The 13408-nt window shown below is 44.6% G+C and overlaps 1 protein-coding gene across 2 annotated transcripts in view; it reads right to left on the reverse strand.

Moving 5' to 3' along the window:
* Positions 1-10236: 10236 nt before the first annotated feature.
* The window catches only part of JCAD (junctional cadherin 5 associated), a 61670-nt gene continuing 58498 nt past the window's right edge, over positions 10237-13408 (reverse strand). For both annotated transcript variants that reach the window (XM_030498776.1, XM_030498786.1), the window contains exon 4: positions 10237-12089. In XM_030498776.1, the coding sequence (XP_030354636.1) occupies positions 12055-12089 (35 nt within the window). In that variant the 3' untranslated portion in view covers positions 10237-12054. The remainder of the gene's footprint in view (positions 12090-13408) is intronic.

Consider the following 13408-nt stretch of genomic DNA (forward strand, 5'->3'; position numbering starts at 1 on the left):
GAAGGAATTAAAAGCAGAGGGTTTTAGCCAGATTGCAAGGTGTAAATAAGGACAGGCCAGGCACGACACCAAGGGCAGGGAGGAAGGATGGCTACGGGAGGAAAGCAGGATGCTTGAAGGGATTTACTGAAGTCAAGTGTCGATGGTGTTGTTTTGGCCAAAGTGAAACTAGAAATGTAGTGTTCAGAACCAAGAGCAGATGTGGGTGAAGTAGATACATGTTTTAAAAGGTACCTGGTGAATGTGGTGATTCTGCTGGTAATTTCGCATATGTTTTTTTGATCGCTTCCTGGTGCTGGGAAATTCTCTCATAGTTGTGGGTCCCCATGCCTTTGAGGAAGTTGCTAAAGCAGAACCCATGTGTGCCAGGGAGGCTAGAGGGCAAACAGGTTGATGGCCATAGATGGAGCAATGCTGGGCCAGATGCTGAAATGGATGCCTCTACAGACCTGAAGGGAGCTGCTGAAATCAGGTGCATTCTCCCAAGTGGGCCTGTGCTAAGGAAAGTCACAGTGAAAGTGGTTTCAGGACAGACACATATTGATACAAGCCTCATAGAAAAATCCAAGGAAGAGTGAGCTCCAATGGAAGAGTTTCTGAATGTTTTGTCACTTTCCAGGTCTGCCAGATGATGCTTCTAATAGTGTGTCACAGAGCTGCAAGCCACCAAGTGAATCTACCTGGTGTCCTCAGCCTCATCGGCCACTGGCTCCTTCTCCCTCTTGGCCAGGCTCCTGCTTAACAGCACTAAGAGCCCACCAGCTCCCACCTATCCCATCTGTCTCCCACTCAACCCCAACCTATCTCTCCTGCTAAATCCTACTGCCCTACCACAGCCTGATTGCGTTTCAGCTGTCTCACAAGCCCCTTTAATCATAGGGAAAAGGTGCCCGGTGAGCACACAAGCCCGTCTTCGCTGCAGTCTTCTTCCACACTGCTCAGTAACCCGAAGGCCAGGGAAACACTCTCAGGGGCAGGTTGACGAATGAGTGAATGAGCCGCTTGGGCGGGCGGCAGCTTGGGCTCTCCTTCGCCTGGTGCCAGGTCAGCTCCCCAGGGACCCTCGGTCTTCCTGCACCCTGTACCTCAGCTCACGGGTGTGCCTTGGTGGGTTGATCCCCAGCACCCCGGCCCCAGACCCTCGCTTCGCGGCTGCGGGCACCTGGCGGGGCCGGGGGCGGGGTGGCCCCAGGCAGCGCGCCCGCTGTGACGCTCCCGGCCGCGGCGCGCCCGGCAGGTGGCGCTGTTGCAGAGGCTGCCGCCCGCGGCCGGAGCCGGCGGGACGGGGGCAGCGGGGACCCAGCTCTGCCCGCAAGGCTGCGAGGGGGGCCCGAATTACCGGTATTTCCCCCTCTCTGGTACTGCCTCGTGATGCTGAGAGACAGCGAGGAGGCTCTGCGGAGCAGGAGTGCCGCAGCACGGGCAGTAGCCTCAGACTTGACAAACTGTGGCCTCTTCTCGTCACATTTTGCCTTACATAAAGGTCACTAATAAATCAATAAAAAAGTGGAGTAATTATTCACTGACAGACTTTCTTCTGTGGAAAACAACCAACCGGCCAACCATGGTGGTGAGGCACTGGAACAGGTTCCCAAAGAAGTGGTAAATGCTCCATCCCTGGCAGTGTTCAAGGCCAGGTTGGACAGGGCTTTGAACCTGGTCTAGTGGAAGGTGTCCCTGCCCGTGGCAGGGCGGTTGGAACTAGGTGATCTTAAGCTCCTTTCCAACCCAAACCATTCTATGATTCTGTGGTGCAAGCCTGAGGACCGCCTTCCCACAGATGAGAGACCTGCAGCCCCCTGGACACAAAATAGCACCCTCAGGGCGTGGGAAACCCTGGTGTTTGCTCACGGGTTTTGGCTTAAGGTCAGGGCACATCTCAGGAGGGCTCAGGGCAGCCCCATGTGGGCAGTGATGGCAACCAGTGCAGCAGTGCTGCAGTGGTGTTGGGGCCGTGGCATAATGGCTGTGCCTGTGAGGGGATCTATGGGGAAGGTGCTGCAGCACCTCCTTGTCTCCACTTGGCTGCTCCGTGTGAGGGAGAAACGGGGAAGAGAGATCTGAGTCCTGCTGAAGGGGCCAAACAGGAGGGGAAAGGGCTGACTGCCTGAGGCCCATGAATGGTCGTTATGCCCTGCTGTGTAAAAAGAGGGTAGACACCAAAAGGGGGAACAAGTGCTTGACAAACATCACCCAAAGTTAAGGAGATATTTCATAACTTGATTTGTGCCTCTGCTAATGCCTTCACCCTCAAGGGTGAAGAGTCCTTGAGGAGAACACTGGGGAAGGAGGTCTGCTGATGCCTTCCCAGGGCTTTCCACTGAAGAGCACAGTCAAACCCAACTGTCAGAGTAAGAGCAGTGGTTACAAACCTCCTGTAAAGGGGGCATGCAAGCCAACAACCACAGTCCCGTGAGGCTTGTGGGCTGACAGATCAGAGGTCAGCTGCAGCCATTTTAAACAAGTGACCCTCCTGAAAGGAGCTTGGCTTTTTTACTGCCCTGCCTGCACGTAATTGAGTTTTTTGTTTCCCTCGACCTCTCTGCTTCACTGCTCCATGGCTATTATGAACTCCCTCAGCTATTTATGTGGTTCAAATGTACCGACATTGCCTAAAAAATTCCCTAAGGCAGAGTTTTAGGAAATTGGTCAGAAGTCTTAGAAACTGAGTCATTGGGGATGGGTCGAAATTTGCTTTATTCTTGAGCTGCCTGCTGTGTGTTTGTCAGATAGGGATTGAGCTGAGAAAGGGTCTCAGAGTTCAAACGCCTTCCCTGCTGCAGCGAGGTGGAGCATGGCACAGGATGCAGCTTATCACAGATAACAGCTGTGTGTATCAGGGGTCTGCGCTTCCCTCTCCATGCTGCTTGCTCCGCTCCCTGCCTCTCCCACACAGGCTGAGTGGAGGGAGGGTAGGGTAGGATATGGTTTTCAGACCCATTAACAGCTCTTCAGCCAGCTAATGTCTGTGTCACTGGGCATATCCTGCTGATTCAGCAGTAGAGGGCAGTCCCTATCTCAGAGGGAAGGACAATAGAAGAGAACTAAATCTTTGCTTTAGGAGGCATGAGTTACACCTTTCAACCCTGTCTGGGTGAAATGTGGACCTGTTTTACAAAACTCTACTGCTTCACTCACATAGCTAAACCAGTGTGATTTCTAAGCAGTGAGCAAAACTGTACAGATATATATGCAGTCACCAACATTTACCAACCACTGAATCATAAGTTCAGTTGGAAGAGATAACTGTGCACTGTAGAGCTGTGCACACCAGGCTTTGGTGGTTGTGGTGGGAGGAATATGGAGATGAGCAGATAACAAAAATTAAAAATTACTTTGGGGCAGGTGAAGGGGGTTTTCAAAGAGATTTCAGAAGGTTTGGAATGTATCTACATTAGTTTCATTATTCACACACACACCCCCCAAATCATCTTTCTAAATCTGTTATCAAAAACATTATCCAGGGGTTATTAAAACACCAACAGCATAGCCAGTAATCATTTAATAATAAAAAGGCACAATGTTCTCCATGAACATCCCCTTAGTACAAGAGTTGACGACATTCATTAATTTTGTTTTTCATTTCTCAAGGGGAATAAAGGATGATTTTTACATAAGGAATGTTTCTGTTTAAAATCTGGCTCAGGAGGTTGGCGGTCTCTGTTTGACTGTCCTGACTCACCTCCCTGCAGTGACTGTGATTCCTGGGGGGCAGAGGAAAAGGCCCTGTATTTCTGGCATCGTGCTGTTTTCCTTCAGGGGACCTTCAGCTGAAGTGGCTGAATGGTATGAGAGCTGCTTAGGGTAAGGAGGGTGTTGCAAGAACATGGAGGTGTGTCCGCACCAAGAGGGAGAAGGAGATGAAAAGTAATGCAGAATGGAAAAAAAGTTTTGTGGATACTTTTCAGCCTCAAACCTCAAGAGGAGGCTGAGAAGGGAAGGAAATAAGAAAAGCAGCATATCATGAAGTGAAGAGAGCGGTGACATTTTACAGCAGCCAGAGATCTCCTCCACAGTGTTTGTACTCCTTTCATGTGGTGTTATCAGAGTTCTTTGTGAGAGTTTATTATCGTGTTCTCCCAGACAGCAAGCAGACAGCCATCCTGTGACCCACATCCTCAGTTTTACAGCCCTCCTTGTCCTGTGCCATCTGGGGTATTTATAGTGTGACCCACCATGGGGAGAGCAGAGGACTTCCTTTATACTCTAAACATTATGTTACAATAATAGTGAGAAACTGGGACAAATTACAAGCCTTCATGCTTACAGAATGTCATAACCCTGCTGCTTCAAATGATGCAAGCTGGCTAGGTCACCATGCTGTTTGCTCAGCAGGTTTCAACTTACTGGCTGCTCTTGCTACTATAGTGAAACTAAGGCTAAAGGCTGTACCTGGGGCAGTGCATAGAAAGAGAGGCTAAATACTCCACAGGTGAAATGGAATAGGGAAGGAGTAAGAGGAGAAGCTGAAGCTCCCCGGTTAGGACAACATCTGTCCTCCCAGCCCTTCCCAAGGACTGGCTGTTAAATCAGCGGCAAAGTGAGCTACAGCTAACCTTTGATATACACTGCTACAGAGCAGTGGTATAGCACCTCAAAGAGATTTAAGGTGGTTTGTTTTGTTTTGTTTTATTTTGTTTTGGTTTGGTTTGTTCATTTGTTTTTTACCATTGTTGTTTTGCAAACATTTTTCATGATCTTGCTTATGGTTACAAGAAGTGTTCTTATTTCAAGGGGTAGAAAGAGGGAGTTGGCTTCCTTCCTTTCTGTATCATGCCCTGAGGTATGACACTTCCCAGGCTGGTGTTAGCACCTCTCTGCATAAATGGTGCAAAGGGATTCCCAGGGGGCTGTTTCTCTTTCCCCCAAGAGAGGGAAGATTCAGAGCAGAACACAGAGAGAGAGATAATACAGTTTTAATTGAACCTGGGTATGGATACCATTGTTACCCAAAAAAGGTCAAATGGGCTCTAGGGCTGTAAAAGGTCAGTGGGAGAGATAAAGAAGATGAGGTGTGTGTAGAGTAAGATAAGAGTGAAGGGTTGTCTGAGATTAGCCGGGGGTCAGGCATGTGTGGGCTAATGTGGCTAAGCGTGAGTGAGCTGGTGGCTCCAACTAGTGCTGGAGAGGAGGCAAAGGGAAGCCCTGCAGCTGGGAGGGGTTTTGGTTGACTTAGCAAGAAACCTTCTGAGTGAGGGCCCTTAGCCACTTCTATGTTTTCCCACTGACTTTCTTTGCAGGCCAGGGTGGGCCTGAGCACCTACAGATTTGTCTGGAGGGAGCATAGACTATATTGGCCAGCCCCTGTCCTTCTCTGGTGGCAGACAGCAGAATATCTGCCTGCCTGAAGCATTTCATGGAAGTGTTGGCCAGGTAAGATCCAAGAGCAAAAGTCATGGGTGGCTCCCTGCTGGTGTGGGCCAGCATCAGCCTTGATATAGTTGCCCACCTCTCTGAGAGAGGGTGGGTGCTGGTGGGTGGGAGTGGAGAAAGGTCTCTGCCCTCATGCCTTCACCTTTCCTACTGGTTTCCAAAAACATGGCCAGCCCCTCACTTTGAAGCATCAGGTCTCAGAATAACAGGACAATTTTTGGTCCCTAGATCACCCTGGCGACTTCCTCCTTTTGTAGCTGATAGCAAATGGCCCAGTTCTGTTATATATATGGATATTTCTGGAAAAAGTAATGAACAACAGATGTGAATTGAGGTAGGGACCAAAACTAAGTTGAAAAGTAGAAACAGAAAAAATACCCATCAGCAACTGGAAAGAACTGAATGCCTGCCTTCTCCCACCAGCAGAAAAACAGAGGAAAATTAGTTTCTAGACTCAAATTGGGTCAAAGATGGGATTATGCTGGATCAGAGATTTTTATGTTTCAAGTGGTGGGGAAGGATAGGGTATAGTGAGATCAGATTGGGTGGATGATGGAAAGAAAAGGAAAGCAAAACTGCTACAATGCTTTCTATTTTCAGCCTTCCCACATCTGTGAAGTCTTTTGTTCCACAGGTTTGTCGATGACAGATGAGAGGTACCAGGATGAATCAACTGCTTCTACACAGCAATATACATGAGCATGACAGTAAGGTCTAACCTGCTTTTGAGCCAGTGACAAAAGACAGAGCTGCACATTCTAGCTATGAGCAGCCTACAGTTTTGCCCAAAAAAAAAGATATATTTTTTATATTAACTTGAGAACTTAGCTCTCTTGAAGTCCTATCAGCACAGATACAGAGTGTGCCATTCTTTACTGCAACGTAGCCAAAGTAAACTATCCCATTGCCATATCAACTTGTGCAAAGGGAGTGGAAAATACTCACATGGAGTGGAAAATGCTCTGACACCATAGGTTTACCCAGTGCAGATGGCTGGTTGCCAGGCAGTAAAGGAGGAATCGACTCTCGCACAGAAGCAGAACATATCCTAAAGGTAGCAAACAAACAGAACACAACTTGGAAATAAGCAGCCTATAGTCTTTGCTGATCCAAGAAAGACAGGATGTGGAAAGTGATTCTTTCAAGTAAACACAATTTCTGTACCTGGTGGTGTAACAGACCAGCCACAATGTCAGGTTTTGAAGTAGCAGCCCCCCAGAGAATACTGCAGCCTTTTAACACTTCACCAATATATTTATCTTTCTCAAAGGCAATGCAAACATCAGAGCACATGTTGCATTTCATCCCATGATAACAACATCAACAACATCACAGGGGAGCATATCCATGCAAAACCTTTATTTGGAGAACGTCTGCTCTTGATAGCGCCCCTCCAGTTTACACGTAGGCCCAGAAACACAGTATTTGCATTGTGCAGAAAAAATTACAGAAAATTTCTTAAAACACGTTCATTCTCTGATATCATGTAAATACTATTGTAATTGCTTACCCCTATTTCCTCTCTTTTTATCCTTTTAAATCAGCCCTTGGGCCAGTTTGAGCAGAAAACCATGGCAATGACGTAATATTAATTTTGGAGATAGGCCACAGTATCTTGAAAGTCAGTGTGGAGAATTAACTGCATTGTATAAGGACAAAGACACATGGAGACTGATGTACTGTCTAGCACACATATCTCCTTGTTTTCCTTCCAGGTTAGGAATGGCTTTTAGAATGGTTCTGATTATTTTCTGTGATGATCCAGAGCTTGAAAGAAGGCTGCGATTACTGCTGTTGAGGGTGGAAAGTTCCTCCTTCATTTTATAATCTGCATGTTATTGCGGTTTCTCTTGGCTGGGAAATACCATTTTTATTTCTAATCTCAGCCATGTGTCGGTCAATTGTGACTTATGTTCCCTTCACCCTCTCCCTGCTGTGCAGCTCTGCGAGCCATATTGCAAACATATTTTTCAGCATGGGTGGGAGGTAGCATTGTGGTTTTGGGCTTTGCTATAGATATCAGGATTTCCCTTTTTCTTTGTTCGAAACATTTTTTCTTTAAATATAGAGTTGATGGTAAACAGCTTTCATCTAGTCCCCAAGGGGAGGTGCAACAAACATTTTCATGCAAGTTTGAATAAGAGTTAAATCACAATTCTCCAACTTTTCTAGTGAATTCAGTGATATAGTCATCATCTTATGAAATCTTCAGCTTGATACTTTATTGCAATGATGCAGAAGAATAGAGGTTTGCAATAAAATCTCACTCCAGTAAATCAGGAGTGCAGCAATCATGGCTTATCGCCAGTTGAGAGAAATTAGGGAATCGTTTGATCCTCAACAAAGAAAATACCAGTGTCCTTCAAAAGGACAGCTTTACAGAAAACATTCAAAAGGCTGACAAGCTGTCAATCCTTTCCATTCCATTTAACACTGGTTTGCATCTCTTCTTTGAGCTGATGGCTCCTGCCAAGTAAAGATCCACTTTTCACATGTACTTGCCTCTATCAGATCTTGACCCTGGACAGAAAAGCTCACTTTGCAATTGCAAGAACTTCTGCCATTTAAAATGCAAGAACATTTCAATTCTACTTTTCTCCTGATCACTCCACTATTTTTTCCTTTGAAAAGAGGCAGTGAAGAAAATATCAATATTTTAACCCAAAGAGAAGGTCAGATGCTATAAACTAACATTCAGCTGGCTGTCCATGTGGCAAAGGCAACAGAATATCAGCCCTAGATAATAATATTGATTTATGATATTAAACAAACATATATTTTACTAAATTCCAATATTTAAATAAGCTTGATGGGACTGGTTATTTTCTAAGGGTCGCAGATTAATTTGGTCATTCTTTACCACTTTCAGCATATGGTGTCCTTCACGTTTTTCAGGAGTTATTAGATGTTTCAGTACACAGACTATCTGCTCCCAACATCAAAGGCCAAATCTAGGGAACCTGATGGTTTCGATACACAATACAGTGGTTTGCAGTAAAGATTACCCTGCTGTCAAACGTGTGGTATGAAATACAACAGTCCTTATGCCTAGGGAGTTAGTAGCTCACAAGTGATGCTTAGGCACACCACTGGGCATTTCAGTTACCAATGATCTTGAGTCATTGGAAGACATTTCCTTCCTTCGCCTTCCCCATCCCACCTTGTTCAGCTGTGATGGCAGCAAGATTTGAAACGCAAACTTTTGAGCTCTTCTCAGGCCACTCTTCTGCCCAGTTCAAAACACCTCTGGTGAGGAGGCTGGAGTGGGGTCTGAAAACGATTCCTCTTGGAAGCATACTCCTAGTTAATGCTCAAGGAACTGTAGGAGGGAGCATTCCCCCTTCCGAACCAACCACATTGGCAGCCTGGGCACCTCCACCCACCGCACCCCAGTCAGTTCACGGCTGGGGAGAGCAGGCCTTGGACGGGTCAGCAGCCCTGAAGCTCATGGGTGACTTCTTTCTCAGACAGAAGAGCCTGAAAGTTTGTCTTCATTGTTTAACTTCCTAGCTCCTTAGCACTGCCACCAGTTGCTGTGGCTGTCACTAACTACTTAGGCTGATTGTCCATTCAGGATTTCAACATGGAAGGAGATGTAGGTCCTATTTAGCTATACCTCCTAAGAGGAGTCTCCCTATAAAACATTTTTGAAATGTGTAAACCAGGCCCTGGTTTCTTGCATGAATTTCCACGAATGCTCTTGAAACCAGTGCCTTTGCATTCAAGCCCTTTGATAACCTGTCATCTAGCCCCAGCTTCTCCTACTACAGCAGTACAACAGCACGAGCTGGATACAAACAAACTTGTAGCAATGTGGTTTCTGAGGTTCTAGCTCTGCTTTTCCTCCTGAGAATACAGGTAAATGCACAGTTCTTCAATGCTGCTCCATGGTCACAGGACTCTGTTGCAGGAGGCGCTGGAAACAGCCTACCACATCCTCCTTTGCATTACCTAGCCCTGAGCTCCTGCCCTTGCCATTACCAGCCCCAGCTGGTTTTTAACTCTATCTGGTGTAAAAGGAGCTTTCTGTTGAATGCTGTTTGCAACTGGCAAAAGGTTTCTGGAAAGGCATTCAGCTGTGGTACCATCCAGCCCATTCGGATAGCTGTCATTTTCATTATGGCACAGGTACTGTAGAAACACTGAGGCACAGTCATTATTCATAAAACTGTTCTCCATGTATTTCTCAGTTGCCTGTATCATAGTATTAAATGAAACAACCAGTGTTGTTAGAGGAATACACCATTTTTAAAGCAGTGCTGACTCTAGTCTTTCATCCACTGATCAGTCACATACTACTGCAGCTTACTAACTTCCTAGGTTTTAATTTCTCATTCTTGGCCAATAAAATCTTCCCTGAAATATTGCTGCTTCCTATTTCTTCTTTCTTCTTTTTTTCTTTTTTTTTAAGATCTTGGCTGTTTATGTACATTGGAAAAGTAATTACTTGACATGAGGGATGAGACAGACACGTTGCAGAGTCAGTTAACCCCCTTCCCATCAGAACATAAAATGCACAGAAAGCTCCTGTTCCACAGAGAAATGAACTGAAGGTAGGACGACTGGTTATATGGGACAAATTACAGTTCTCCAGAAATCAAGGATAAATTAAACTTCCAAATTATTGCTAAGCATCACAGCTTTACTAGTAAGTGGGATGATGAGAGTTGAGGCAGTTCCTTTTCAGAATTAGGTTTTTTTATGGGCAGAAGCGGGGTGGAGGGGGCTTCGAGTGGACAAAATGTGTTTTGTAGCTATTTACTAGCCCCTAGATTTAGCAGATGGTGATGAAGAAAGCTGGATACAGTAAAAGTGGTGGGAACAGTTTGTCAACAACAACAGCACACACAAGAGTTAATAAAATAAATTATAGACCACATTTTCTTTTCAAACAAGCTTTAAATAGTCCATATGTAACAGAATCATGTGTTACAGACAAGAAATTCTTGCTGCCAAAACACAGGATGAGTGTTTTTCCCCATCATTCTTTCAAAATTACAGACTTAGGAAAAAATATTTCAAGAAACTAGATTTTTAAAAATAAAATTATGCTAAAAAAACAGAAAAGGCCAGTAAAATAGACCAGTGAAGTACATGAACAAGTCATCAGAAGAATGTTAGGACACAGGTACTTACAAAAAAACACACAGGAGTGGACATAAAGGCTTTAAAGATGCACATACTATGCAGGCTAATTTAGTTTCAAAGAGCAGAATGCATAGGCTTTATTGTAGATTCTGTAATTCATGCATTTGTGTGTGCAGATAAAATACACTTAAAGCCATGTACTTGAATGCCGTCAAGAAGACACCTGAACTCCTCCCCAGCAACATCAATTGACTTCAGGGAAGAATTAGACCCAGTTTTGTTTCTTTTTTATACACTGGCCCAACTCAAACCCATAATCTGTAAAAGAGAATAAAGTAAAAGAAAGAAACCAGGTCTTTTGTCTGAGCCACTCAAAGACACTGGGACTGAGCTCCAAACCCATGTTTTGATCATGGCTGCCACTGGAATGTAATGGCAACAACACCAGCCCAGACAGTTCCCAGCTGTGTTTCAGAAAGTGGCTCCAAGAACGATCCAAAGGTTGAGTGGGGAAAAACACTGTAGTACATACATACATAGATGGCTCTTTTCAGAACAAAATAAGGTAGCGCTACTGAGTATGCGGCAATATGGAGCGTGCATTAAGATATACAAGTGAAATCTGCTTGGGGCACCTTCACTCAGAGGGATAAGTCTTCTTAAAATATAATAATAATAATAATACTTCTTTATACTTGCCACTTGTTAGCAATTGTTTACATCGTAGAAAAATAGATAGTATTCTGTAACAAGAAATATAGTTACTTTGTTAAAATGGGCTATTTTAAACCAGCTACTATTCTTTCATATAAAGAATTTCTAAACAGCAAAACAAAAATAGGTAATACTGAGTGCAAAACAGCCAGTGGTATACTTTGCATTGGTTTGAAACACTAGTTGCCAGCTACTATAATTACACGTTCTGTACACTGTACTAAGAAAGTCTTCCATCTTTTAGAAGCTTCGGGGGTTTTGCTTTTCTCTAGGTGGCAAGTAAGTATTTAATCCAAGTAAATTCAAACTCTGGAAGTCAGAAATAATTTCACAATTGGTCTTCGCTACCATTCTCTCACATTCCTTCTACAACTTAGTGCAGCAGCACTTTCTACTTATGGCCAAAAATCCCTTAAGTTAAACAAAGTTTAGACTGTAGATACTTAGAAAGTTTAGCTTATAAATTCACATTCTTTTACAAATCATTTCACTAATCTCCCACATTTACATTTACACCAAAGAGAAAGCTCAAAAGCCTCACTTCATGCATTTCACCGTCCCCACTGAAGACTGAAAGAGAGTTCAGATAAAAACTCTTTGCCAACAGTAGGTATTAAGTCTTATCACTACAAAGCCAGATGGTTCCAATGTAGAAGTCAGATTTTTCTGTGGTCTCCACAACAGTTTCAGATACAAACAGCTAATTCCTAGTGGCAGTGGTAAAGGCATTATCAGTACACCATGAACACCACAAATGGAGGCAATTTCCAAGCATCAAAGAACAAAAAAACAAACAAAGAGCACCCAGGAAGAAAAAAAAAAAAAAATCAGTGAAACATTCTTAGTTGAATGGAAGTCTCTCTATTCTCTTCGTTCATCTCACACCTTTTCAACTTTGGTGGGGTCATATGCATCTGAAAAAAACCCAAGAAAATACTATTAATAATGTGCAATCTATTCAACGTTGCCAGCTGTGGAAATGAGACATCTTTTCCCTAGTTTTTATTTTAAAAAAGAAGCTAATACTGGACTTACAGCCTTAAAGATACATGCTACATTCCTGACCCAAATTCTGTATGTACGCAAGCGTAATTCAGGAACAACTTGGATCAAATGCATGGAGATAGGACTTGGAAAGCCTTGGGTGGGTAGGAACACGCACACTGAATGCTAAGTGACTACTTCTAGTTTTCAGATGCTTTGACAGGGAGAGAACGACTTAAGATTTGCCTCCCCCCCCCCCCCCCCCCCCCCCCCCCCCCCCCCCCCCCCCCCGGTACTAAACACTAAGGACAAGTAAATGCTTTAAGCATCCTAGCAGGGTGTTTAAGGCTAGCTGAAGAAGTGATGATACCATCAAATCATCGGGGACTTTTCATTCAATTGCAAATCCTTGCTTTCAGATTAATTCAGCAGAATACAGGAAAGCACAGCTGCGTTGCATCACTATGGCTAGACTGTCTTGCTTCAGTCTGCAGAACTGCAGCTCACGTTTTGAACATTATTCACTAAAGCACCGGACTGGCTTACTAGCACTGCTCTTCATTTTGAGCCCACCTCTTATCAGTGCACAGGACAGACCATATGTTGATTTTCTTTTCCTGAATCCCTAAGCACACTCCTCTACCACTTTTTTTTATTGGATTTATCCCAACGTTGGCCATGAAGTCAGCAGACACAAGCCCTTTCCTTCACCTTTGTGACTTTGGGTTAGGATTGCACTGAAAGGGCTTTGCCTTGTGAGATCTGCCCACCCTCTGCCAGCATGCATGCATCTGACTTACCCTGGGCTCCTGGGGATGCATGGTCATGGCATGGAGGAACCAGGGCTAGGAGGAACATAGGGGCCTGGACAAACCAGCACTACAGCCCGTGCTACCATGTGCTACTTGCTGCTCTTATGCAACCCAGGCATCTGTGCTAACCTTAAACATCCCTCTCATAGGCTGTTCTCCCACAGGACTCGTGTTTAAACAGTTGAGCATGAAAATAGTTGCACAAATAAATATCACACTTTGGAGTAAAACATTCACCCTCAGGACTTTTATGTTGATGTGAGTGAGTGTCTTCATTCAAACAAGCATAAAAAGCCTCAGAGGGAAATTTCTACCCCAATGTGCAAGTGTCCATCTGCAGCATCCAGACTCGTATCAAGGTGGGGCTGGCTAAGAGAGAACTTCTGGATTTGGCCCCAGTGGGTGGATTCCTATTGCAGGATCCTTTATCGCTTCTC

This window comes from Strigops habroptila, chromosome 1 (assembly GCF_004027225.2).
Source record: "Strigops habroptila isolate Jane chromosome 1, bStrHab1.2.pri, whole genome shotgun sequence".
Classification (NCBI taxonomy): Eukaryota; Metazoa; Chordata; class Aves; order Psittaciformes; family Psittacidae; genus Strigops; species Strigops habroptila.